Source organism: Orcinus orca, chromosome 3 (assembly GCF_937001465.1).
Source record: "Orcinus orca chromosome 3, mOrcOrc1.1, whole genome shotgun sequence".
NCBI classification, from domain to species: Eukaryota; Metazoa; Chordata; class Mammalia; order Artiodactyla; family Delphinidae; genus Orcinus; species Orcinus orca.
Genome location: NC_064561.1, coordinates 128,089,049 through 128,116,477, shown reverse-complemented (window position 1 = coordinate 128,116,477; position 27,429 = coordinate 128,089,049). Strand labels below are relative to the sequence as shown.

The 27,429-nt window shown below is 42.7% G+C and overlaps 1 protein-coding gene and 1 long non-coding RNA gene across 2 annotated transcripts; one reads left to right on the top strand and one right to left on the bottom strand.

The window, feature by feature from the left end:
* Nucleotides 1–18,032: 18,032 nt before the first annotated feature.
* Nucleotides 18,033–18,991, top strand: TMEM174 (transmembrane protein 174). Its single transcript, XM_004270803.3, has 2 exons — nucleotides 18,033–18,695; nucleotides 18,886–18,991. Exons 1-2 carry the CDS (start codon nucleotides 18,067–18,069, stop codon nucleotides 18,989–18,991), a joined length of 735 nt encoding a protein of 244 aa, XP_004270851.1. The 5' UTR covers nucleotides 18,033–18,066.
* LOC117201692 (uncharacterized) lies at nucleotides 18,850–22,686 on the bottom strand. The gene is made up of 3 exons (XR_004483785.2): nucleotides 22,521–22,686; nucleotides 19,446–19,496; nucleotides 18,850–18,899 (listed from the first exon to the last, which is right to left on the bottom strand). It is a non-coding gene; the product is annotated as an uncharacterized LOC117201692 (long non-coding RNA).
* Nucleotides 22,687–27,429: the final 4,743 nt, after the last annotated feature.

Genomic DNA, 27,429 nt, shown 5'->3' with positions numbered 1-27,429 from the left:
CCCCTCGCAGACAGCCTGGCTCAAGCACTCGCCAGAGAGCTTGTCAGCATGTGCCTGTCCTTCGCAGAGGAGGAGTTTAAAAGCAGTTTAGGAAAACAGATTGTCCTCCTGTGCCGCTACTTGGTCAGATAACATACTTCCCCGTTTCTGAGATTAATCATCTATAAAGGTGTCCCTCACCAGGATATTAGGAAGCTTAAGCAAGAGGATGGGATAAATGCACAGGATCTGTACAGCAGATTCCTGCCCACCCACCCCTCCCCAAGATTCTTGTTATTCTTATAACAAAGTAAAATTCACGGAGACCGTTTTGATTTTCAACATGACTATAGTACAGCTATGATAGTACAGCTATGATTCAACCACTGTGTCTTTTTATTGTAAAAGGTGAATGTAACTCTCTGATGCCACGGTCAGGTGCAATTCAAGTAAATAAAACAGGTTAGCAGCAGGTAACTCCTGCTATTGAGATCCCGCCAGATTCCCCCAACTGACTTACAGACACCTGACACTCGTCTAAGTGCAGATTCACTTCTCAGGGCTGAGGTTCCACATCTGTTCCACCTGTACTGTGCATCGATCCTCCTGCCACAAGTGCTTGTCCCGGTACTGCTGAGTACCACGTGCGGCCTGGTTCATGTTCCCTGATGTCTGCACCCTCGGCCCTCTGAAGGCACAGAGCTGGTCGGAGCATGGCTTTTGGACCCTAGCCGCCCCCTCCATGACAGCTGCCTGTTTCCCCTCCTCTAGCACTAATGACAGGCATGTCCTGGTGGAAGTACCTGCCTTGTGTGGGACACCAGGACCATTCTAGGCCCTGGACTTCCGAGCAGGGTCAGGAGCTGTGCATTCTGACCCTCTTTTCCTCTCACATCAGCTGAATGCAGAGTTGAGCCCATGGACCAGGTTCCTTGAGAACCCAATCATGCCCTCCAAACCTTTTCTGATTTTGTTGATCTTCTCACCGTTGGGGATGATGGTGGCCATTGACAGATGACAGGCCATTTTGACATTAGCCTACTGTGCAGAGCAGAGCATCCAGCCCCCTTCCTGCTGCTTCTTTGTTTTCCCCCACCCCCTTCAACTCCCCCTCCCCCTCCGACAGTGTGCTAGGTGTAGGGGAAGCCACATGGTGTCATTTCTACCTAAATGTTTGGGGATAAATTCTTTCTGAATTCTGGAAATCTTGAAGGGTTTTGAGACACATATTTGAAAGCAAAACTAGTAGATTGCTATTTTCCCATGTTGTCCAAGCTCATGGTTTTGTTTTATTCTATTTTGCCTTTTATGTGCTTTGAGTGGTTGAAATATTTTGTACTTTTTGGCTATTAGAGAACTGGTGGTATTTCATCTGTAATCAAATCAAAGTGAATATGGCCTGCACTGTAGCAGAAACAGGTTATGCTGCAGGAGCATGGCCTGAGCAGCTAGAGTGTTGCAAAATGAATTGGTCACTTTACCAAACTTTTTTTGTGTGTGTGTGTGTGTGTGGTACGCGAGTCTCTCACTGTTGTGGCCTCTCCCGTTGCGGAGCACAGGCTCCCGACAAACAGGCCCAGCGGCCATGGCTCACGGGCCCAGCCGCTCCGCGGCACGTGGGATCTTCCCGGACCGGGGCACAAACCCATGTCCCCTGCATCGGCAGGCGGACTCTCAACCACTGCGCCACCAGGGAGGCCCCTATCAAACTTTAAAAAAAAGCCATTTGATCACACACATAACACACACACACACACACACACACACACACACACACACACACAAATTCCACAAAGCAATTTACTCCCACCACAATGTGTTCAGTCAAATGTTTTGTTAACAAATACGTGACTGTGTTTTGTTTCACTTCCCACAAGAGTTCTCTGATAAGCTCGGAAAACTCTTGTTTTTGTGGTTTTAGCGTCACTTTTCATTCATCTCTTTGTACTGTAATCATTTCAAAATTACAGTTGTTAACTAGGAGTGTGGATTGGTGGTTAAAAATTGGAAGTTTGATGTTTAAGTCTGAAAAACAGTGGGAATATGCAAGAAACTCAGGACAAATCAGAACTCGGCATTACTGATGACTGCCACAGAGTTGCCCGAGTAGGTCCGATCCAGAATTTGCCAGTAAAGAAGGATGAGGTTACTAACCACCGATAAGAGAATGAGTAGACAAACATGCTTGATCTGAAATCTTGGGGCATACTTGGATGTCCACATAGACAAACGTTCAAGCAGTAGCACAGATGAAACAGTGAAAAGCCAGTATCCCTCTGTGGAAGATTGTACTTTCCAGAGAGTGGCAGTAATATCTCCTATGCCACATGTTCTTCTGCACTGTGACCTTGACATTCTTCCCCTAGAGAGGAAGAATCTAATTCTCTTTCTTTTGTATCTGGGTTGACTTAGTGACTTCCTTGAGCAATAGAATGAAATGCAAGTGATATTCTGGGACTTCCAAAGCTAGGTCACAAGACGCCTTGCAGCTGCCACCTGGGACTCTTGGAACACTCACTCTTAGGACATTCCCTCTCGAAACCCAGTGCCATGCTTGGAGAAATCACATGGAAAGGCCACAGGTAGGAGCTCTGGTAGACAACACCCATTCAACTCCCAGCAATGGCCAGAGTAACTCTCAGCCGTGTGAGTGAAGCATCTTGGACGTCCAATTCAGTTGGGCTTATGGATGACTGTAACCCTGGCCAACTGTCCAGCAAAACTCAGTCAAGTTACAGAATTATGTTTTAAGCCACAAAATTTGGGAGTATTTTGTTATATAACTGGAACTTCTCCCGATTCTCTTTCCCAACTGATTATGCATCCTTTCAGTGATATTTTATGCATGTTACTTTCAATAACAAGTATACCTCACTCCCCTTGCAAATGGTAGCATAGTAAATACACTATTCACTTTACTTTTTTTTCAGTCAACGACACATCTTCGAGATTATCCCATACTTGTTCACATAGACATGGCTTGCTCTTAAACAGTGGCAGAAAACACACACACACACACACACACACACACACACGCACACAACCAATGTTTGTTCCCAAATAGAAACATAAATAGGGCAGAATCGAACACTCTGTTCTTCTCTCTTCCAAAGTAAAAAAAAAAAAAAGAAAGAGAGAAAGAAAATAAAAAAGAAAAAGAAACGCAGGGCTTGAGGCTGTACCCCCTCTTAAACAGTGGCAGGATACCCCATTGTTTATCACTGTAACTTATTTATCCAGTCCACTACTGATGGATATTTAGGGGTTTTTTTACCCCAAAGACAGTGATTCATTGTTTATTCTGCTAAAATACTCTTTTATGCAGGTGTCTAAAGGATATACTTGGGTTACATTCCTATAATTCAATTCTATTCTATTGTATGTGCATTTTACATTTTAATAGATATTGTTCCCTTCCAAAAAAGTTGTTTCAAGTTGTACTCTCACCAATTAGATTTTAAAATGACTATTTTCCTATACTCTTGCCCCAACAGTGTATGACCAAAGTTTAAAAATTGTTTACCCTGGATTCCTATTCAGATTATGGATTTTATTATAGTAGCCAAAAATGAACTTAATCATTGATTTCTATTTGATATCTTGATACATCTTGTTTGAGAAACTCCTAGCTATAATTGCATCAAACAATTATTTTTGTCAGAATATTAAAAAATAAATTGTATGGATTGGGAAAGATGGCATGAGCTATTAGGTAAAAAGAGAGTTAATGAATGACATAGTTTCACGTGACTCCATTTCTATGAAATGTGTAAACTTGTTGTAAGAAAAAAATAAGTCTGGAAGTATAGATACAAAGTGTGTTAATAAGAAGCAAAGTCTATCCAAATTATAAACCACAATCAAACTAGCAATAAAACACTGCCTGAAATTTCCTGCAAGGTCAATGTCATGATTGCTTCAGAAGGAAGAGGCTCTATTCTTTAGATATGGCTGAAAAAAAATTTAGGTTGAAAGAGGGAGCCAAACTGAAAAGGGTGCTCATAACAAAAGATATCTATTAATGTGCTAAAAGCCCTATTTACACTGATAAAAATTTTGAAGAGAGAATAAAGAATTGGTTCTTATAAACTGATGTAGAAAAAGAAGCATTTGCCAGATCAATCCCTACGTATCAGGCGCCAGGGGCTATGATGATTTTCTCGAGTTAAGATCTATATTTGGAACATCAACTACAATTGGAATCACCACGTGATAAATTTATAATTTTCTTAAGAAGCCAAAGGGGTGAATTAAATAGGGATGTGATAGGTATCACCACCCCTATATCTTTCAAGTCTTTCATGATGACACTGATCTCTGCAATTTCCTCCAGGAAAGTGTCATTGCTTTTATTTTTCTCTCCTGATAGGGAAGGACTTCTACTTGGCTCTTCCTACCATAGTAGCCATGTTCCACGGGTTAGAGAATTAATGTGGGGATTTGCCAGTTGCCACGTATGTCTATTCTAATTTTACATTCAGGAACTGGGGAAATAAACACAGGGTGGTTTCACAGAACTACTGGCCCCACTGTATTCAACAAGACAAAATTCCATTTAGCATCCAACCACCCTAAGCCCCCCACTTTGACTTATGGACCACAGTGGCATTTTGGGTCCCTAGAAATAGTGTCAGTTCAGAGTCAGGGTGTATCAATTCCCAGAGGTTTGGGCAAATGGCTATATGTCCTTTGAAAAATACTCGGAGGAAGATTTAAAGTATATATACTTGTAGCAGTGTGGCAGGGTTCTTTTTGAAGGGGAACCAGCCTCTCCTCCAGTCACAGAGCTCCAGGTCTGTGAATGGCTTAGGTTCAAAAACTGAATAAGAGGGCTTCCCTGGTGGCGCACTGGTTGAGAGTCCGCCTGCCGATGCAGGGGACACGGGTTCGTGCCCCGGGCTGGGAGGATCCCACATGCCGCGGAGCGGCTAAGCCCGTGAGCCAAGGCTGCTGAGCCTGCGTGTCGGGGGCCTGTGCTCCGCAACGGGAGAGGCCACAACGGCGAGAGGCCCGTGTACCGCAAAATAAATAAATTAATTAATTTAAAAAAAAAAAACTGAATAAGAAGCCTTGACTTTCTGTTGTGATGATACGAGTCAGGTTTTTGGTCACCAGATCTGGAGTTTTACCTGTTATGCACACCAAGTAACATTTTAGTAGGATGCTCACCTTTTTCATTCCTAGGGACATGATGATCGATTAGCCATAGCCAAAGGTTATGGTGGGTCAAAATATTCTGACTACCATCCTTCATCCCTGATACCCATTATGATAAATGCACTCCTCTTGTCTTTGGCTATTAAGTGCTTTCTCTTGGCCTCTACTAGTCTGAAATTCCCATATCAGCCCCGTTAAAATCAGCGGGCCCACCTTATTGGCAACATTTTTTGATATCATACCTGGCCTAGAGAAGACAGCCATCAGTAAACTTTTCAAGGATATTGATGCTTTCCGCACTAATGTATTTCTCAACACCTTGGTGAAGGGATCAAGGGGTAGAAAATAAGTGTAAAGGTCAGTCATAAAAAGTCTACTCCAACATCTCTATCTCTCAAAGTCTTTGAATTCCTCTACGTTATACCAGAGAATTTCTGGTATCTCAACCTCATTGAATACAAGCCACTGTAGAGTCCAAGTGTCAATCAACCAACCAAGTGCACTAGTAAGGTCACTTCCAGCTATACACATTAATATTAACATTAAATCTAGAATACATTAACATTAAATTAAACAACAATAAATTAATAACACTAACATTAAATCTAGAATATCTGTTAAGTGCACCCATATAAAAATTTACCAATCCAAAACTATATTCTATTAATCCTTAGGATTAATTTCTACCCCTATTCTCCACATTTCTACTGATATAAATTTTTTTAATTTTATAATTCTTTTGGAGAGTAAGCCATTTTCTCCTGAGTCAGAATAGAGTGTACTACACCCCTAGAGTATGCTGAAATTTGATAAATTATGTTTAGAGGCAACAAGAGGTACCTGGCGTGAATTTTGAGAATAGGCGTCCTTTGCTGCTTAAGGTGAAGTTATTATAGTATATTCAGGTGAAATAAGTGGAGAGAGTCGCTTCTTCTAACAAGGATGGCTCAGAATGACTCAGGGGCTCAAGATTCTCAACTTCATCTGAGCCTACATGTGTGTCCTCATTCCAAGTCTGAGGATCCCAATCTTTACAATCAACCCCCTAACTTTCATATTAGATACTTGATAAGGTTGTGAATTAAACTTTTGTTGTAATTATGTACCCTGAATATTTAAATTTTGTGTTTGATTTTCAGTGAGGTCAGCCCTGAAGATACTAGAAAGAAGAGATTCTTTTAGGGCCACTGTAGAAGCCCTTTGGTTTTCTGACCATCACTTGAGCTGATATTTTAAAGACGTGAGATTGCTATTTTTCTTTTTGTAAGTGTTCTAGGGCACTCAGAAGTGGCCATCTCCATCTCACAATCCTCATAGCCTATCATAACTATCATACTAGTTAACTGTAGCAGCCACTTGGTCCCTAGGGCTCTTCCTTCACTAGGCATTTTCTTTGCAGCCTACCACAGGTGATATTTTGATTAATTTTGATGTTACTACGTGACTTGGGTTACTAATGTCCCATTTTTCATTGAGCTTAGCACTGTATTTGAGGCCAAGAATGTGACCAAACCAACTCCAGAATCCCACCTTTGTAGGTATGTTTCCTAAACCCACTGTTGGTACTACATATCAGTCAGGATCCAGTTAGGGAAACACAAACCATACTAGTTATTTTAATAGAGAGGATTTAATTTAGGAAACTAGTTGAACAGGTATTGGAGGACTGAAAACGCAAAAAATGAACACCGAGGTAACTCAGAGATAGTAAAAATAGGTTGGGGGAACAGAGGGAAGGAGCTGGAGTTACATTAGAATATAGACACTTAGAGAAGGGACCCCATGGAGCTGGCGCCTTGCTTTCTGAATAAAGGATGCCATTCAACTTGTGCTGGCATCTCAGGATTTGGGATAAAGAACCTCTGGGGAGCCGCCATAAAAGCCCAAAAGGACAGGGTCCAGAGAGCTTCTAGGTTGGTGAACACGTGGAGATTTGGGGAGAGTGGTGCACTCCGAGAGACGATGGGAGCTCTGTGCACCTTTCCCCATGCCTTGCCCAGTGCATCTCTTCTGTCTGGCTGTTCCTGAGTCATATCCTTTTAAAATAAACCAGTAATCTATTAAGAAAAAGAACCTCTGAGGAGAGAGCAATGTTTGGCAGGTGGTGGTGTTTTTGAAGGGGCACAGTGAGGCTGGCTCTTGGTGTATGTGTGGAGGGAAACCGGAAATTGGAACTGTTCCTACCAGGACGAAGAACTGCTGATGGGGTGACACTGACAGTAGCAGCAAGCAAAAGACAAAGTAGTACAGCTGACCCTTGTACAACGTGGTGGGGTGGTTAGGGATGTCAACCTTCCATGCAGTTGAAAACCCATGCATCACTTACAGTCAGCCCGTGGTGTCTGTGGTTTCCCTGTAGCTGTGGTTCTGCATCTGCAGATTCAACCAACCGCAGATTGTGTAGTACTGTAGTATTTACTATTGAAAAAAATCCCAGTATAAGTAGACCCATGCAGTTCAAACCCCTGTGGTTCAAGGATCAGTTGTAATTGCTTTCTCCTTCCTCCCACCTTGCAGTCTCCCTCTAGTGCCCCCTACTGGCAGAGTCTAATATGGAGCCATCTGGCAAAGGGAAATATTTGTTCTTGGCAGTCTCAACTAAAGCAAAGTATCAAGGGGTGGGTTTGGAGCAGAGTCACAACAGCTTAATAATCAGCCTAGTTCTCTCGATTGTAACCTGGTTGTTAAAAGGATGAAATGAAACCATGTACGTTAAATATCTAGAATTGTGCCTGATGCATTGTAAGTGTTCAATAAATCTTAACACTTTTTTTTTTTCCTGGTGTGCACTGAGATGAGCCTATGGGGTCTTTTCCCTTCAACATAGTGTATTACACGGATTGGTTTTCATATGCTGCACCATTCTTGCATTCCAGGAATAAATCCCAGTTAGTCGTGGTGTATAATACTTTTAATATGCTACTGAATTCAGCTTGTTAGCTTTTTAAAAAAATTGGTATTTACTATATATATACAGAATTTGAGTTTTTAGGGAGAGAGGCAGAGTCAAGGTGACCTTGAAAGTGTAAGTGGAGGGATCTGAATTGAGAGCTTAGACAAGATGGTAGAATAGGAAGACACTCAGCTTACCTACTCTCATGGCACACCAAAGTTACAGCTATTTACAGAGCAAGTATTGGTGAGAAAGACTGGAATCTACCAGAAAAGATCTTCTACAACTACAGGTATAAAGAAAGAACCACAACGAGACATGTAGGAGGGGCAGAGTCGCGGTATATTCAAGACATAGGCCCCCAGGTTGGTGACCCACAAATGAGAGAATAATTACGATTGCAGAGGTTCTCCCCAAGGAGTGAGGGGTCTAAACTCCACGCTGGACTCCTCAGCCTGAGAGTCCTGCCTGGGGAAGACAAGTCCTCAGAACATTTGGCTTTGAAGACCGGGGGGCTTACTATTGGGAGACCCAGAGGGCTGTGTAGAGACTCCACTCTTACAGGGCACACACAAAATTTCACACACTCTGAGACCCAGGGCAGAAGCAGTAATTTGAAAGGAATCTAGGTCAAACCCACCTGCTGACCTTAGAGAGTTTCCTAGAGAGGCAGGAAGCAACTGGAGCTCACCCTGGGGACATAGACTCTGACAAGAGCTATTTCGGGGAGCTTGTGGACACTGGCACTGGCAAGTTCCATTTTGTAATCCTCCCTGTAGCTTGTTAGCCTCAGGACCCAGTCCCACCACTGCCTACCAACTTGTAGGCACCAGTACTGGGATACCTCAGGCCAAGCACAGCCCCACCTGCCAGCAGGCAGGCAACCTTAAGACTTTCTGAACACACAGCCACCACTGGACACAGCCCTGTCTACTGGAGGGCCCACAGCTTGGCCTCACATATCACTGCACAGGCACTAGACCCGGGACCCCCAGGGTCCTACACCCAGAGACCCCAGGACCCAGTGGGAAGACACCAATCCCAGGACCCCTTGGGCCCCAGTCCTGCCCATCCGTGAGCTGGATCTAACTTGGGATCAGCCTCACCCAACAGTGGGCAGGGACCAGCTCCAGGATAACCACAGCCCTGCAGCCTGCTATGGCAGGACCCAGCCTACCCACCAGCAAGCCAGAACCAGGCCCAGGACCTTCTGAGCCCCAACCCTGCCCATCAGCCGCCCTACACAAGACACCTTGGGGGCTTCCCTGGTGGCACAGTGGTTGAGAGTCCGCCTGCCGATGCAGGGGACATGGGTTCGTGCCCCGGTCTGGGAAGATCCCACGTGCCGTGGAGCGGCTGGGCCCGTGAGCCATGGCCGCTGAGCCTGCGCGTCCGGAGCCTGTGCCCCGCAATGGGAGAGGCTGCAGCAGTGAGAGGCCTGCATACCACACACACAAAAAAAAGACACCTTGGACCCCTCAGCCAGCTGCCCTGGGATATGGCCCCACTCACCAGTGGGTTGACACAAGCTTCAGGACACCCTGGACCCCACAGCCAGCTGTGTCAGGAATCAGCCTCACCCACCAGTGGTCTGACACCAGCTCTGAGACTCCTGGGCCCTGCAACCAGAGATTCTAGGGCCTGAATCTGCCAGTGGGCTGCCAGTAGCCTCAGCACCAGGTTTCACCCACTGGTGGGTAGGCACAAGGCCCAGGAACACCTGGACCCCAACCCCACCTACCAGCAAGTGGACACTGGCTTCAGGACAACTGCAGGACTCAGCCAACATACCAGCAGGCCAACACCAGCCCCAGCACCCCTGCAGCCCTGGCTCTGTCCACCGGCAGGCCAATTCCAGCTCTAGGACAACTCAGGTCCCCGTCCCACCCACCAGCAGGCCAACACCAGCTCTGAGGTACATTGGACTCCTCATCCAGCCATCCTGAGATCTAGCCCCACTCACAAGTGGGCCATTATCAGCATTGGGACACCCTGGAACCCACAGCCAGCTGTGTCAGGAACTGGCCCCACCCACCAACAGGCTGACACTAGATCTGGAAATCCTGGCACCACAATTACCCACCCCAGAACCTGGCTCTGCCCACCAGTGAACCAACACTAGCCCTGGGACCTCCTGGAGTTCACAGCCAGTCGCCTTGTGATCTGGCCCCACTAACCAGCAGCTGGCAGCCTCTGCACAAAGCAGGGCCTGGCAACTGAACAGACTGGAGGCCAGACACACCTACCAGACTGTAGTCAGACCCCACAACAGAAGGACCCAGGCAGCCCACATACGGAGCATCCCTAGAGCATATAGCTTTGGCGACAAGAGGGAAGTGCACTGCTGGGATGCCTAGGATGTCTCTTACAAAAGGCCACTTCTCCAATGTCAGGAAATGTAACTGACCTACCAGATATATATAAATAAAAACAGAAAGTTAGGAAAAATGAGGCAACAAAGGAATATGTTCCAACTGAAGGAACAAGATAAAACCCCAGAAGAAGAACTAGGTGACGTGGAGACAGGCAATCTATCCAATAAAGAGTTCAAGGTAATGATCATAAAGATGCTCAAAGAACTTGGGAGAAGAATGGATGAACACAGTGAGAAGTTTTACAAAGCATTAGAAAGTATAAAGAAGAAGCAAATAGAGCCTACGAATACAATGCCTGAAATGAAATATACATTAGAAGGAATCAACAATAAATTAAATGATACAGAGGAATGGATCAGTGAGCTGGAAGACAGAGTAGTGGAAATCACAGAAAAAAGAATAAAAAGAAAGGAAGAAAGCATAGGAGTCTTCTGAGACAACATCAAGCATACTAACATTCACATTATAGGGGTCCCAGAAGGAGAAGAGAGAGTGAAAGGGGCAGAGAACATATTTGAGAACATCATATCTTAATAGCTGAAAACTTCCCTAACTTGGGAAAGGAAACAGACATTCAGGTCCAGGAATCACAAAGAATTCCCAATAGGATCAACCCCAAAGGGACCGCATGAAGACACACTGTAATTAAAGTAGCAGAAAGTAAAGATAAAGAGAGAATATTAAAAGCAGCAAGGAAAAAACAACACGTTATGTACAAGGGAATGCCCATAAGTCTATCACCTGACTTTTCAGTAGAAACTGTGCAGGCCAGAGGGAACTGACACGATAGATTTAAAGTGATGAAAGGGGAAAACCTACAACCAAGAATACTCTATCTGGCAAGGCTTTCATTCAGATTACAGAGAAGCAAAAGCTTAAAGAGTTCATTACCACCAAATCAGCTTTGCAAGGAGTATTAAAGGGAGTTCTCTAAGTGAAAAAGAAAAGGCCACAACTAGTAACATGAAAATTACAAAAGGAAAAAGCTCACTGGTAAAGGCAAATATACAGTGAAGGTGGTAAATCAACCATGTACAGAGCTAGTAGGAAGGTTAAAAGACAAAAGTAGTAAACTTGTCTATGTCTGTAATAAGTAGTTAAGGGATACAGAAAACAAAAAGATATGTCAAAACCAGTAATCATGAGGGGGAGTAAAAATGCAGAATTGTTAAAATGTGTTTGAAACTAAGGGATCAGCAACTTAAAATAATCATATCTGTATCTATCTATCTATCTATCTATCCATCCATCAATCTAGAAAGAGACTGCTATATATAAACCTCATGGTAACCAAAAACGAAAAATCTATAATACACACACAAAGAAGAGAGAGGAATCCAAACATAACACTAAATATAGTCATCAAATCACAAGGGAAGAACAAAAGGAGAAGAGAACAAAAAAGAACTACAAAAGCAATCCCCCAAAATGGCAATAAGTACATACCTATCAATAATTACTTTAACTGTAAATAGACTAAATGCTCCAATCAAAAGACAGAGAGTGGCTGAATGGATACAAAAACAAGACCCACATATACATATACTACCTATATACCCATATATATATAGTGACTCTACAAGAGACTCACTTCAGATCTAAAGACACACACAGACTGAAAGTGAGGGAATAGAAAAAGGTATTCCATGCAAATAGAAATCAAAAGAAAGCTGGGGTAGCAATACTTATATCAGGCAAAATAAACTTTAAAACAAGACTATCACAAGATACAAAGAAGAACATTATGTAATGATCAAGAGATCAATCTAAGAAGAAGATAAAACAATTGTAAATATATAGGCATCCAACACAGGAGTACCTAAATACATAAAGCAAACATTAACAGATATAAAGGGAGAAATTGACAGTAACACAATAATAATAGAAGATTTTAACACACCATTTACATCAATGGACACATCATCCAGACAGAAAATCAATAAGGAAACACTGGCCTTAAATGACACATTAGGCCAGAGGGACTTAATTGATAGAACATTCCATTCAAAAGCAGCAGAATACACATTCTGTTCAAGTGCACATGGAACATTCTTCCAGGATAGATCACATGCTAGACCACAAAAATGTATCAGTAAATTTAAGAAAACTGAAATCATATGAAGCATCTTTTCCAACAACAATGCTATGAGACTAGAAATCAGCTACAAGAAAAAACTGCAAAAACACAAACACATGGAGGCTAAACAATATGCTACTAAACAACAAATGGATCACTGAAGAAATCAGAGAAGAAATTTAAAAATACCTGGAGACAAATGAAAATGAAAACACAATGATCAAAAATCTATGGGATGCAGCAAAAGCAGTTCTAAGAGGAAAGTTTATAGGGATACATGCCCACTCAGGAAATAAATATCAAATAAACAACCTAACCTTACACTTAAAGGAACTAGAAAAAGAAGAACAAACAAAACCAGAAGTTAGTAGAAGGAAAAAAAATCATAAAGATCAGAGCAGAAACAAATGAAATAGAGACAAAGAAAGAAAGAAAGAAAGAAAGAAAGAAAGAAAGAAAGAAAGAAAGAAAGAAAGAAAGAAACTAAGAGCTGATTCTTTGAAAACATAAGCAAAATCGATAAACCTTTAGCCAGACTCATCAAGAAACAGAGAGGACCCAAATCAGTGAAATCAAAAATGAAAAAGGAGAAGTTACAACTGACACCGCAGAAATACAAAGGATCATAAGAGCTTACTTTGAACAGCTATATACCAAGAAAATGGACAACCTAGAAGAAATGGGAAAATCCCTAGAAATGTACAATCTCCCAACACTAAACCAGGAAGAAACAGAAAATATGAACAAACAAATCACCAGCAATGCAACTGAATATGTAATAATAATAATAATAAAAGAGCTCCCAACAAACAAAAGTCCAGTACCAGATGGCTTCATAGATGAACTCTACCAAACACTTAGAGAAAAGTTAACACCTATCCCTCTCAAACTATTCCAAAAATTTGCAGAGGAAAGAATGCTCCTAAACTCATTCTACAAGGCCAGCATTACCCTGATACCAAAGATATCACAAAAAAAGAAAATTACAAAAAAAAAAAAAAAGAAAAGAAAATTACAGGCCAATATCACTATGAACATACATGCAAATATCCTCAACAAAATATTAGCAAACTCAATCCAACAATATATTAAAAGGACCATACACCATGATCAAATGAGATTTATCCCAGGGATGCAAGGATGGTTCAAGATTTGCAAATCAATCAAGGTGATACACCATCTTAACAAACTGAAGATTAAAAATAATGCAATCATCTCAATAGATGCAGAAAAAGCTTTTGACAAAATTCAGCCCCCATTTATTATGAAAACTCTCCACAAAATGGGTATAGAGGGAACATACCTCAATGTAATAAAGGCCACATATGACAGGCCCACAGCTCACATCATTCTCTACAGTGAAAAGCTGAAAGCATTTCCTCTAAGATAAGAAACAAGACAAGGATGCCCACTCTTGCCACTTTTATTCAACATAGTACTGGAAGTTCTAGCCATAACAATCAGATAAGAAAAAGAAATAAAAGGAATCCAAATTGGAAAGGAAGAAGTAAAACTGTTGCTCTTTGCAGATGACATGATACTATACATATAAAATCCAAAAGACACCACCAAAAACCTACTAGAGCTCATTGATGAATTTGGTAAAGTTGCAGAATAAAAAATAAATATACAGAAATCTGTTGCCTTTCTATACTCTAAGTACAAACTATGAGAAAGAGAAATTAAGGATTTACAATTGCATTAAATACAATAAAATACCTAGGAATAAATCGAACTAAGGAGGTAAAAGACCTATATTCAGAAAACTATGAGACACTGATGAAAGAAATGGAAGACAACACAAATAGAAAGATATTCCGTGTTCATGGATTGGAAGAATAAATATTGTTAAAATGACTATACTACCAAGACAATCTACAGATTCAATTCAATCCCTATCAAAATACCAATGGCCCCTATCCAAGAACTAGAACAAATAATTTTAAAACTTGTATGGTAGCACAAAAAACCATGAATAGACAAAACAATTTTGAGAAAGAAGTACAGAGCTGAAGGTATCATGCTCCCTAACTTCAGACTATACTACAAAGCTACAGTCATCAAAACAGTATGGTACTGGCACAAAAACACATAGAGCAATGGAACAGAATAAAGAACCCAGAAATAAATCCACACACTTATGGTCAATTAATCTGTGACAAAGGAGGCAAGAATATACAATGGGGAAAAGATATTTTCTTCAATAAGTGGTGCTGAGAAACTGGACAGTTACATGTAAAACAATGAAATCAGAATGTTTTCTCACACCTTATACAAAAATAAACTCAAAATATATTAAAGAGCAAAATGTAAGACCAGAAACCACAAAATTCCTAGAAGAAAACATAGGCAGAACACTCTTCGACATAAATCACAGTAATAGTTTTTTTTTTGAGTCTGTCTTCTAAGTCAAAGGAAACAAAAATATACAAATGGTACTTAAAAGCTTTTGCACAGCAAAGGAAACCATTGACAAAACAAAAAAACAACCTACTGAATGGGAGGAAATATTTGCAAATGATATGACCAATAAAGGGTTAATATCCAAAATATACAAATGGCTCATACAACTTAATATTTAAAAAACAAACAACCCGATAGAAAAATGAACAGAAGACCTAAGTAGACATTTTTTCCAAATGACCACCTGCCCAATCAGCACATGAAAATATGCTCAACATCACTAATCATCAGAGAAACGCAAATCAAAACCACAATGAGATATCACCTCACAGTTGTCAGGATGGCTACCATCAAAAAGAACACAAATAACAAATGTTAATGAGGATGTGAAGAAAAGGGAACCCTTGTACACTGTTGGTGGGAATGTAAACTGGTGCAGCCACTGTGGAAACAAGACAGAGGTTCCTCCAAGAACTAAAAATAGAACTACCATATGACCCAGCAATTCTTTGGGTATATATCCAATGAAAATGAAAACACTAATTCAAAAAGACACAAAACAGAAACTGACCCACAGACATAGAAAACAAACTTATGGTTACCAAAGAGGAAGGTGCGGGGTACGGGGAGAGGGATAAATTAGGAGTATGAGGTTAACAGATACACACTTCTATACATAAAATAAGCAACAAGGATTTACTGTATAGCCCAGGGAACAATATTCAATATCTTGTAATAACCTACAATGGAAAATAATCTGAAAATATATACACATATATGTATATAACTAAATCACTTTGCTGTACACTTGAAACTAACACAACATTGCAAATAAACTATACTTCAATAAAAAAGATACATGCACCCTAATGTTCAGAGCAGCATTATTTGCAATAGCCAAGATATGGAAGCAACCTAAGTGTTCATGAATAGATCAATAGATAAAGAAGATGTGGTATACATATATACAATGGAATATTACCCAGCCATAAAAATGAATGAAATTTTGCCATCTGCAACAGCATGGATGGAGATGGAGGGTATTATGCTTAGTGAAATAAGTCAGACAGAGAAAGACAAATACTGTATGTTATCATTTATATGTGGAATCTAAAAAATACAACAAATGAATGAGTAACAGAAACAGATTCACAGATATAGAGAACAAACCAGTGGTTACCAGTGGGGAGAGGGAAAGGGGGAAGGGACAAGACACAGGAAGGGGATTAAGAGGTACAAACTACTATGTATTAAATAAATAAGCTACATGGATATATTGTACAGCAGAGGGAATATAGCCAATATTCTATAATGACTTTAAATGGAGTATAATCTGTAAAATTTTGAATCACTTTGTTGTACATCTGAAACTAATATAATAAATCAACTATGCCTCAATAAAATATAAATAAAATAAAAAGGAAGTATAACTAGAATTTCCTCACCAGTCTGCTCTGAAAGCCATTCCAGTTTTGGATTCATGAGCTGTTTAGAGGAAGGTGCTCTCTCTCCCCTGCTCTTTCAGTGTTCCCAGTTGTCGTAATTGCAAGTGGATGTAGCTAAAGACAAATGCGAAACATAAACTGAGTGGTTTAGAAGAACAATTTGGAGAGCCTAGCTCTTTCTAAATGCCAGGGACTTTCAGGGGTTAAGAGCCTGAAAAGAATGTCAGGCTAGCTGACCAGAATTTTTATGATTAAAGAGAAAAGTTGGCTCCCCTGGATCTCTGATCTATCCCAGTGGGAAAAGGGGCAGACCCCTCCTACTGCAACACCACTCCATCCTTGCTGCTGGAGGACACGCACGGGGAGATACCTGAGGGGGTCACCTGCTTGCTTTCCCTTCTGTTTGGCAGTGAAGTTGAAGATCACCAGCCTTGTCCTGTAGCAGGGAGAGGCATTTTGGAGGGGAAAAGATGTCCCCTGGTTTCCCAGGAGCACTTGGGATAAACGTAGGGTTTCCAAAGATTTCTGATGATAAGAACCACCTGAGGCACTTACTCTCCCTTGGAAATGTTGGTTCTATTGAACTGAGTTGGGAACTCACATGCTGCCATTTAAAAAAAGTGGCCCAGGTGATTTTTATCATCAGGCAAGTTTGGGAAGCCCTGCCCTAGGGCAAGAGGGCAACTCCTCCTGGACCTTGAGCTCATGCCTGCAAAAGGGAGCTGATATAATATTTAACCCCTGAAGAGACACATCTGTTTGGAGAAGATCTGTCTAGGAAAGTTACAGGGCTACAGTTACTATTCTGTGGAGGACGAAATTGGTTGGGGCTCTTCTGAAGTTCTGTAGTTATGAATGACAGATCATGTCATTGAAGGGCAAGTTTTCTTCTTGAAATCAGCTTGGGTTTGGTTGCAAAACACAGCAGACTTGAAAATCCAGCTGTTTACTTCACGATGGAAACTGGGGACTGTGCTGCCACTACCGAGCCAGGGTCTGAAGTGCGTGTCCCTGAGACCCCAGGTCATACCTGATGCTCTGACAATGACGTGGTGCATGGAAAGGCCTCTAGGGTGTCTTTCCTCTCCCACAGCTGGAATTGTTCCCCAAATGCTGAAAGCCAAGGCACTTGGAGCTGGCCAGGAAAGAGCAGGACCTCAGAGCTTTGTGAGAGCTGCCATGAAAGTTTAAGTGTCATCACAACTAGGGATTCCTGGGGTGGGAAGGAAAACAGACAGTCATGAAACAGGTCTCTGTTTCTAGTGAGCTGACCCAGCAGGAAAGTTGGGTTAGATTCCTGAGCATGTGGTGGACACATCAAGGGCCCCTGCACAACCAGAGGCCCTGGGGGGGGGGGGTCCTCTGCTATTTCTACAATCTTGGTTTGGGTAGGATGCAAACAGAGCCTTGGAGCAGTGCCTAACACATCTAAAAAAGTACTGCCTGGCACATAAGATGGGCTCAGTAAAAACTTTCTGAATGAGTGAATGAATGGGAAGAGAGAGAGCTTGCCATTGAATTGCAAATCAGAGGCCTCCAATTGTTGACAATATATGAGAAAGATTCAGGCTTCATTTCTCAGACCTTTATTCTTCTAAACAAAGTTCAGCGCTCTGCATGTTCTACTCTGTTAAGCACAGAAGCCCAAAGTTCTTCCATAACTAATCTGAACCTGTGATGCCTTTGCTCTGCTCTCAGGAGCTCTCACAACCTCTTTCCCCTTGAAGCAGCGTAAGGATGATGGAGCAGGGCCGCGGCCGCATGGAAGATTTCCCTCTCAACGTGTTTTCGGTCACTCCTTACACACCCAGTACTGCTGACATCCAGGTGTCGGATGACGACAAGGCGGGGGCCACCTTGCTCTTCTCAGGCATCTTCCTGGGACTGGTGGGGATCACGTTCACCATCATGGGCTGGATCAAACACCAAGGAGCCTCCCACTTTGAATGGACCCAGCTCCTTGGGCCCATCCTGCTGTCAGTGGGGGTGACATTCATCCTGATTGCCATCTGCAAGTTCAAAATGCTCTCTTGCCAATTGTGCAGAGAAAGTGAGGAGAGGCTCCCGGACTCAGAGCAGATGGCAGGAGGACAATCGTTTGTTTTCACTGGTATCAACCAACCCATCACCTTCCATGGGGCCACCGTGGTGCAGTACATCCCTCCCCCTTATGGCTCTCAAGAGCCCATGGGGATGAACACCACCTACCTGCAGCCAGTGGTGAACCCGTGTGGCCTCATACCATCTGGAGGGATGGTGGCCACCATGCCAAGCCCTCCTCAGTACTACACCATCTACCCTCCAGAGAATGCTGCCTTTGTTGATGACCAGGACTACCTTTCCTTCGTGGACGGTGGAAATGACAGGTAGGATGTGTGCCTTGGCGATGCTCCCCTTCCAGCTGTGGCAGTCACGGTCTATGGCTGTGTTTGGTCTGTAAGGAAGGTGGTGGGAGACTGCAGATCTCCGTGTGGCCCGTTGCCAGGATGGTGGCATTGGTTCTGAGAGCGGTGCTGTGGGCTGTAATGCATTTTGTGCTTTCTGCTCCCGTTTCAGGACCGGCCCTGATGCTGAGCAGATAGAAGAGACACAGCTGGGAGATGAGGACTCTGCCTGCTTCTCTCCTCCCCGCTATGAGGAAATATGCTCCCTCCCTCGCTAGAGACTATGCGGCTGGGGGCACAGAGTTTTAGTTTTTTGCTGACAACTGAAGTGTTCTATGCTGTGACCTTCAGAAGTTAGACAACAGAGAAGCCCAGGAAGCCTGACAGATACCATTCGAGGTGGGGAAGGGGGAAATGGGAGGTAGAATCTCTCTGACTGTTAAAAATTAGGCTAGGGTGGGGATATGCACTTCCGATCGAGCTAGAAATCCCCTGGATATGGCTCAGGATCAGGAATTTCACCTGTTTATTCACCACCCACCCCTTTCCCACTGGAACGCACTGGTGTCTTAATTTGAGCTCCAGTAGCCAAGGGAAAACTCACTACTGCTGTGACTTTGGGAGTTTCCACAGTAGTGAGAATGGGGCTAGGGGAAGGAAGCAGGGAGTAGAAAACGGGCTCAAATGGAGATTTCCCAGTTCCTGTTCTCAGCTGGGGATCTTCATACGTACAAGAACTTGGTTGCCATCTGGCGTCCCTTGAGGACTCTGGCATCTTAAAGGCTGCAAAAATAAATGAATTAAATGGAATAAAATAATGTCTTCTGTTAGAACAGTATTAGATAGCTGGCTCATAAAATAGACAACTGATGGGAACATACTGTGTAGCATAGGGAACTCTACCTAATGCACTGTGGTGACCTAAATGGGAGGGAAGTCCAAAAGCGAGGGGATATCTGTGTGTGTATGGCTGGTTCATTTTGTTGTGCAGTGGAGGCTAATGCAACATTGTAAAGCAACCGTACTCCAATAAAAATTAATTAAAAAAAATAATAGGACGATGATGTCAATAAATCCTTAAGTTACCACGGAGAGACACATCACAGCGACTCTCAGCTGTCGATGTTCTCTCTAGCAAGGCTGAAGCTTGAGGTGCCCACCCCAGCATGGGATTTGTGCTGGACCCAGTGGCCAACAGAACACGAGCACCTCCCTACACATAGATGAGATCTGTTAAATTAGACAGAATAGAGCTGCTGTGTCAACACCTGGAAAATCATGTCATGGAAACAATCTTTATGGTCAAGATAAGCTCACCTTCTTTATAAAAATACTTAGGTGCTCTTAATCTCCCAGAATCTGGGCTGTGTAACAACAACCAGAACAGATTCACAGACTTTAGAAGAGACAGACTAAACCATCAGAGTTTAAAAGAAAGTATTTTCCATAGGCTACAAAGGTAGGCCACTCAAGGTAAGGGTGCGTGGCTCATCCCAAAGGAAGACCAGGATTTAGCAATCCTTTAGAGTTTTGGTACTGTGTTCGTATATGGAGTGATTTTTACTAATCTTTATCAGAAGTATCTAGTTTTCCAAGGATATGATTAAAATAAGCTTGGTATATTATTATTGTGATTTGTATTATATCTTAGGGATGAAATCTCTTTTTTTAAATTTAATTTTTATTTTATATTGGGGTGTAGTTGATTTACAATACTGTAACACACTCTCCTTTAATGGTCATTGCTACTTTTTTTTTTGTATCTATATTGTACTTCACTTTTTTTAACATCTTTATTGGAGTAAAATTGCTTTACAATGGTGTGTTAGTTTCTGCTGTAAAACAAAGTGAATCAGTTATACATATACATATATCCCCATATCTCCTCCCTCTTGTGCCTCCCTCCCACCCTCCCTACCCCACCCCTCTAGGTGGTCACAAAACACCGAGCTGATCTCCCTGTGCTATGCGGCTGTTTCCCACTAGCTATCTATTTTACATTTGGTAGTGTGTGTATGAATATATATGTCCATGCCACTCTCTCACTAGGCACGAAATCTCTTTGTATGAGAATTCATTTTCATGTTCAGTGATAGCAGGTGATTGAAAAATATGATTCAGTTAGCAGAAAACAGCTTTTTGCTCAGCATATTCATGAAATACTGGACTCCTGGCTGAAGGCCATCAGTTCAGGGAGGACGTTAGGTGACAGGGACGTAGTTGAGCACCACCGTGGCATGCCCACTGGCAATGCCCACACACCTGCCTCCCTCATCCCTCTCCCTCGTCATCCTCACCCACCGCATAACTTTATGTTCCTGGATTTGGGTACCAATGAGCATCAAGGGTAGTTCAAAAGGGAAAGAGATGTTAAGAAAGGACAACCACGTGTGAAAGGTGGGACGGTGGGACAGCTACTTTGTCTCAGTGATGCCTGGAGTCCGATGTGCAGGGAAGTGGCCTTGGGGGCTTTTTAGCTCTAGGCTGCAGTCATTCAGCACCAACTGTCCCTGTTCCAAGGCAGACAAAGTGCTAACGCAGAGGTAATTTATGCTTCTGGAGACAGTGCACCAGAGCTGACAGCTCAAGGTGGGAGGTGGGGCTCAGAAAATAGGAATTCAGCACTTATTTACTGAGCACGTCCTCTGTGTCAGGACTCGGGCCATCAAGTAGGGTTATAACATTGAAAAACTGAACCCGCAGAAAAGCAGCTACAGCTAGTCTAGAGAGAGAGACAGCTACTGATCACTTATGCCCTGACACCCAAGAGGGGTCCTGGAGCCATAAGAGGGATTTGGACTAGTCGGGAGGGTCACCAGAGCTGACTTGGGAAAGTGAAGTCGGGACCATGGCCCTGTATAACCCCAGGAGCACCGTTACATGCACAGCCATGACATCGGACTCCCTGGACCTCTGAGGCCGGTGCCAGGAGCTAAAGGAACAGCCCCTGATACTAGACAAAGAGGAGGAGGAGGGGCCAGCTGTGTAAACCTTTTTATTTTGCTGCTGCTACGGCCCTCAAACAGAGCTGCCGGGCTTCCCTGGTGGCGCAGTGGTTGAGAGTCCGCCTGCCAATGCAGGGGACATGGGTTCGTGTCCCGGTCCGTGAAGATCCCACATGCCGCGGAGCGGCTGGGCCCGTGAGCCATGGCTGCTGAGCCTGCGCATCCAGAGCCTGTGCTCTGCAACAGTGAGAGGCCACAACAGTGAGAGGCCCGCGTACCGCAAAAAAACCCCAAAAAACAAAAAAAACAGAGCTGCCTTCCAGCACCTGGGAAATTATATCCACCAGCTCTCTGGCTTCGAAGCAACCCCACCATGCTCTCTTTCTGTTTTCCTTTGGGGTTGCAGGGGCCAACATAATGGGAAGCCCACCAACTGGCCCCTGGACTCTGACGCCAGGTCTTCGCTGGTCTCTTTGACCAGCGAGGACACACTTCTGGCAGAGTTTCAGGTTTGTTTTCTGGATATTTGCCTTTTCTCATTCTCTCTCTCAGTATCTTATCAGGGCTGAATGGAGGACTGTGATCTGGGGAGAGTGAATTGGGGTCTGTCTGGCCCCAGCTATGCCATCCACCCTGAGATTCGGGGTGTGGAACGTGGCCCTGGCTTTAGGCGCATGCTCAAAGGTCCAGTGTCCAGGCCAGAACCCATGGGCCACTGTCGGCCTTGTTGAACATCTTAGTATGTGTCTGCAGAGCAGTTGGGAAGTCATTGAAGAGTTTGAATGACGAGGGAGCTGTGATCTGATTCTGAACACTTCCTGGTTAGGGCAAGACCCAGAGGCACACAGGGTGTGACACTGACCTTGCTGGGAAAGTCCAGATGTCAGTGACCGGAGCACCAGGAGACATCCCTCTCCTCTACCCTCAGTCTTCACCGGGGTGCCATGGCTGGGCATGCGCTGGCAATCTACACATCATTCAGAACAAAGCCAAAAAGGTCTTGTTAATCAAAGGGGACGGGTGTCGTAAGAACTAAATGTTCACATCTCTCGGGATTGGGCCTCTGGTCTGGAGGCACTGATGACCGCTGCCAACCTTGACAGGACAGGAACGGACCCTCCAAGCCTGGGTAATGAGGCCCAGGCACCAAAGGGAAGAAACTTTCACAAAGCTCTTAGCCGTCTTTCTCCTCTCCGGCTGATCTCTCCTGCAGTGTGGGTCTGGCCACGCCCTCTGCAGGGCCCTGGGAGGTAGGTATCCCGCAGGGATGGCAACCGTTTTCCCTTTCGCTCCACTGAACCAGGCACAGGTGTAAGTTTCAAATGCAGCAAGTGGCTCTGCTCCAAAACAGCCCTTTAAGTGCTCCCCCCACTTTTTTGGGGGGTGGGGTGTACAGCATGAAAACAAAACACTTGTTTGTGATGAGCTGGCCTTGGGTGGCTGTTTTCAGCTTCGGCCCTCTGGGGTTCGTCTTTGGCCTTGTTCACTATCGGGTCAGCGGTGTGGGGCTGAGCTGAAGGTCCACACCCCCAGGGGGCTGGTGTTTCTCCCCCAAAACAGAAGTGCCTCACAGTGGTCGTGGGATAGACACCTTCTTACCAACCGAGAGAAGGGGGCGGGCAGCCTAGCTCTCAGTAGTGTCCCCGCCTGTCACAAGCAGGCACTGTCTGCAGACTGCCGCTTACACCCCTTGACAGTCACCAAGGGCCTCACGCAAAGCCCTCTACGGATGCTTGGTTCCTGGTGCATAACAAATGTGAAATGAATAAACGAAGAACTTTTCAAATAGCTAACAACCACTCTAGTTCAACTTAGCTCTTTTTTTTTTCCTCATTATGTAAAATTTCAAACAAGTACAAGATTAGAGAGAATAGTATATGAAACCCTGTGTAGCCATTACGCACCCTCAACTCATGGCCAATCTTACTTCTTTTATCCTCCCACCCACAATCCCCCACCTGGATTTTTAAAAAGCAAATCCAAACCATCAAGTCATTTCATCTGAAAACATTTCATTGTGTATCTTTAAAAGATAAAAACTCCAAAAAATACAGCACCATTATTACACCCCCCAAATTTATAATAACTCCTTAATGTCTTCAAATATTTCGTCATTATTCAATGTCTTCAGTTTTCTCTATTCTGTTTAATTTTTTACCTCTTTGTTTTGTTTGAATCAGGATTCAAATGAGATTGGCTTTTGGACAAATGGATCCTTAATTTCTGTCTATATTATACTATATTTTGGAGGCAGAGGGTTCGCAAACTATTCACGGTAGCAGAATCATATTTATTAAATTTCACTTTCCCCAAAAAAATGTTTTTCAAGGTTTTTTGCTTTATATTTCCCTGGCAGTTCCCTGAAACCCTAGGACTCTCCTGGAATTAGAAACTTATTTTTTTCTACTTTTAGCATATTATTAGAGATTTTTCTAAGCACAGTCCTAGAAAAAAAATTACATTAAAAAAAATCTTTGAGTGTTTGAGAAATATTTGTTGCGTAATAGTTTCAAGAGTTTCAATAATATCAGAAAACTGATAACCATCAGTATTCCTGGCTTGGTTGGCGAAAGTTTTTAGGAAAAAAAAAAAGAAAAGTTTTTTACTCCAGAGACCATAAAAACTCCTTTGAACATTTCAAAAGTGGGAACCAGCGTCTTCTCTCTAAGAAATAAAACCTCTTGCTCTGCATTAAAATACCACCTGGTACTATTAAACTCTCTGAGGTTATTGACTGCAGGCCTCTTACCAATGAGTTCTCAATTTTCAAATTAAAAACGAATATATTTTCTGGTCATGCCTACAACTCTTCCTTTGAAGGTGTGTGTGTAGGGGCGAGCGTGTGTGTGTGTGTGTGTGTGTGTGTGTGTGTGTGTGTGTGTGTTCACCTACACCTTCTTATCATTGAATGTGATTTATGGATTTCTTTCCCACTCACTACTTGTAAATCATCAAGAGTTTTATGTCCCAAGCAGTCAGCAGTTGGTTATAAAATCAACAGAGAGCCGTACTAAATAAACCCTTACTGGATTGCTCCTAAGAACTGATGACAAATCAGAAAGTGAAGACAATTCCATGGGAATGATTCTCACCTGCCTCTGGGATACCACAAAGGTCTCAGATATGGGGATTTTATTTGTCTTGCGCTTTTAGGAAGATTAATAACCAGATGAACTGGGAAGGAAGTCAGTTTTCTAGGTTCCAGAAGTTTTCTTATAACAAAGAATTTTTCCTCCAGCACAAAACCTACACATGTGTAAATCATAGACACAAATATGTGTGCTGGAGTCTGTGCTTACACACAAGGGGCTGGAGATGAAGCTATGTGATCTTCCTGTTTTAACCTTCCATGAGTTTAAAAGAACACATTTTTTTTTTTAAAAAAGGGGTATGTGCGTGCATACTCTTTTTTAAATATATAGAATATCTCTTGAAGAAGACTTAAAAACTGGTAATAATCATGTCTGGGGCAGAGGATGGGAGACTTATTTTTCACTTTAATTCATGCTAATTAATAAATTTTTTTATCATGTTCATAATATTGACTGTTCATAAAATTATTTTTAGAATACAGGAAGAAAAGGAAATGATCTCTCTCCATGTGCTTTTAATGTTAACCTCATCTTCTTGAGTCCAAGGATAAATGATTTTCATTGTCACTGCTGCTTATACATGTAACAGGTAAACACACACAAGACACAGAAACAAATGTGGTATGTATGCATACATCTATGTGGACACAAGGCAATGTAATATGAGTAACACTTCTATATAGACACACACACACAAAGTCTCTGGGGGAGAGAACAGAGCTTTCACTGTGTACGTGAAAGAATTTTCACACATATATGTTGTTGCTTAAGTCCTCTGCCCATGGGGTAAAACACTGACCAACGTCAGTGTAACGGCAGCGCACAGAGTCATGAATCTGATTCCACGTGGTTCTTCCTCGGATGATTTGTCTCAACCCAGATTCCTCCTTCACACTTGAAAAACTGTTCACAGCAGACAGCCATTCACTTACCAAAGAGCCACCACCATTGTACCTTCAGAGGTGAAACAGAGCAACCTAAGTGAACGGATTCCTCATCAGAAGGAGCTCCAGGGATTAACTTTGCATGCTTCCCCTCCCTCCCCACCCCAAGTGGGTGTGAGAGGGAATCGTGGCTACAGCAGCCCCCCCTGCTCCTTTCTGTCCTGGAATTGGTCAGGGGCTCCTCCTCCGGAGCCTGTGGGGCTGGTCTGATCCCACCTCATCCAGGAAGGACGCCCTAATCCCTGAACAGCCTGAACAGGAGCCACACAAGCATGCTTGGAATTTTTCAGAAGGCAAATAAATCGCTTTGTGTGCTGTCTACAAAGCTCAAAGAGGACAGGTTTAGGCTAGAGTGTGTCTGTGCCTCATTAGAGCCCCTTGGAGGCCATGGCGGGGGGGGCTCATCCTTGGGGGTCACCTTTCTGGTCCCTGTGCTCAAGTGACATCCCAACCGACTTCCCAGCCTACCCTGTGGTCCTCGAAGGCCTGTGGCAGGAGGCACCATAGTTATTCACTCGTGCATTTGGCAGACGTTCTCAAAACTGAACAAAGTGAGCCTGTCACTTCAAGGGAAATAACTGACAGTGTTTGTTGCCAATGATAACATTCAACCTTTCAAGTGAAAATTAGAATTTTTGAAAACTTCTATTTGTCATCGTGAGCTTGACAACTTCTCCAAAATTGGACTTTTCTTTTGAGATCGGTATTGATATTTTAAAATGTAATTTCTAAAAATTTATATAATGAAATGTGTCAGCATGTGAAAGGTCAGTATAACTCAGTGAACGAATATTTTCCACATGACCACTACATGATATTACAAAATCATGTGTGGGAAAAATGAACTCAGTGTACAAGATAGACCAATGGATTTTAATGTAACAGAGTACAGAATGTTCATTGATACAATTTCAGATTCCACATTGCAACTAGAGTTTCAGAACTTACCACCTGGGTTTTGGTCTGGTATCCAAGAGGAATATCCACAATTACCTGAAAAGCTTTTAAAATACTTCTGTATTTTCCAACTACACATCTGTGTGAGACCAGATTCTCTTCATACAGTTCAACCAAAACAACACATGGCAACAGATTCAAAGCAGAAGCAGATATGAGATATGAGAGTCTGGCTGTCTTCTGTTAAGTAAGATAATAAACAAATTTGCAGAAATGGAAAACAATATCACTTCTCATTTTCTTTTTTCCTTTGGAAAAATATGCTATTTAATACAGAAAGAGTTTATAATTGTAATTTTCATGTTTTAATATTTTTGAAGGTCCTGGAGCTGTTTTAATTTTTTTCCAGCTTTATTGAGGTATAACTGACAAAAAATTGTAAGATATTTAAAGTGTACGATGTGATGATTTGATATGTGCATTATAATTTTTAAATGAATAAACAAATATTTTATGCTTTTTTGGCTTTAATTTCTAATATAGTAAATGGTAAATACTAATAGATAGTCCATAAACAAAAGTTCTTTGGGTTCCTCAGTAAATTTTACAGGTATAAAGGGTTTTCAAGACCAAAAATGTTGAGAACTGCTGGCGTATATTACTGGGGGGAGAGGGAGAGGTGGCAACGTGCCCAGCAAAAGACTACACTTCCCAGCCTCCTTTGCAGCTAAGTTTGGCCATATGACTAAGTTCTGGCTAACTGGATGTAAGGAGACGTTTTTGGAAGGAGCTTCCTCAAAGACTGCTTAGAAAACAGCTGGGGGAATTCCTTTTTTGA

Coding starts and splice junctions, on each gene's coding strand:
- TMEM174 (XM_004270803.3), top strand. CDS start 18,067: ATGATGGAGCAGGGCCGCGGCCGCATGGAAGATTTCCCTCTCAACGTG. Junction 18,696..18,885: donor GTGGACGGTGGAAATGACAG/GTAGGATGTGTG, acceptor CTCCCGTTTCAG/GACCGGCCCTGATGCTGAGC.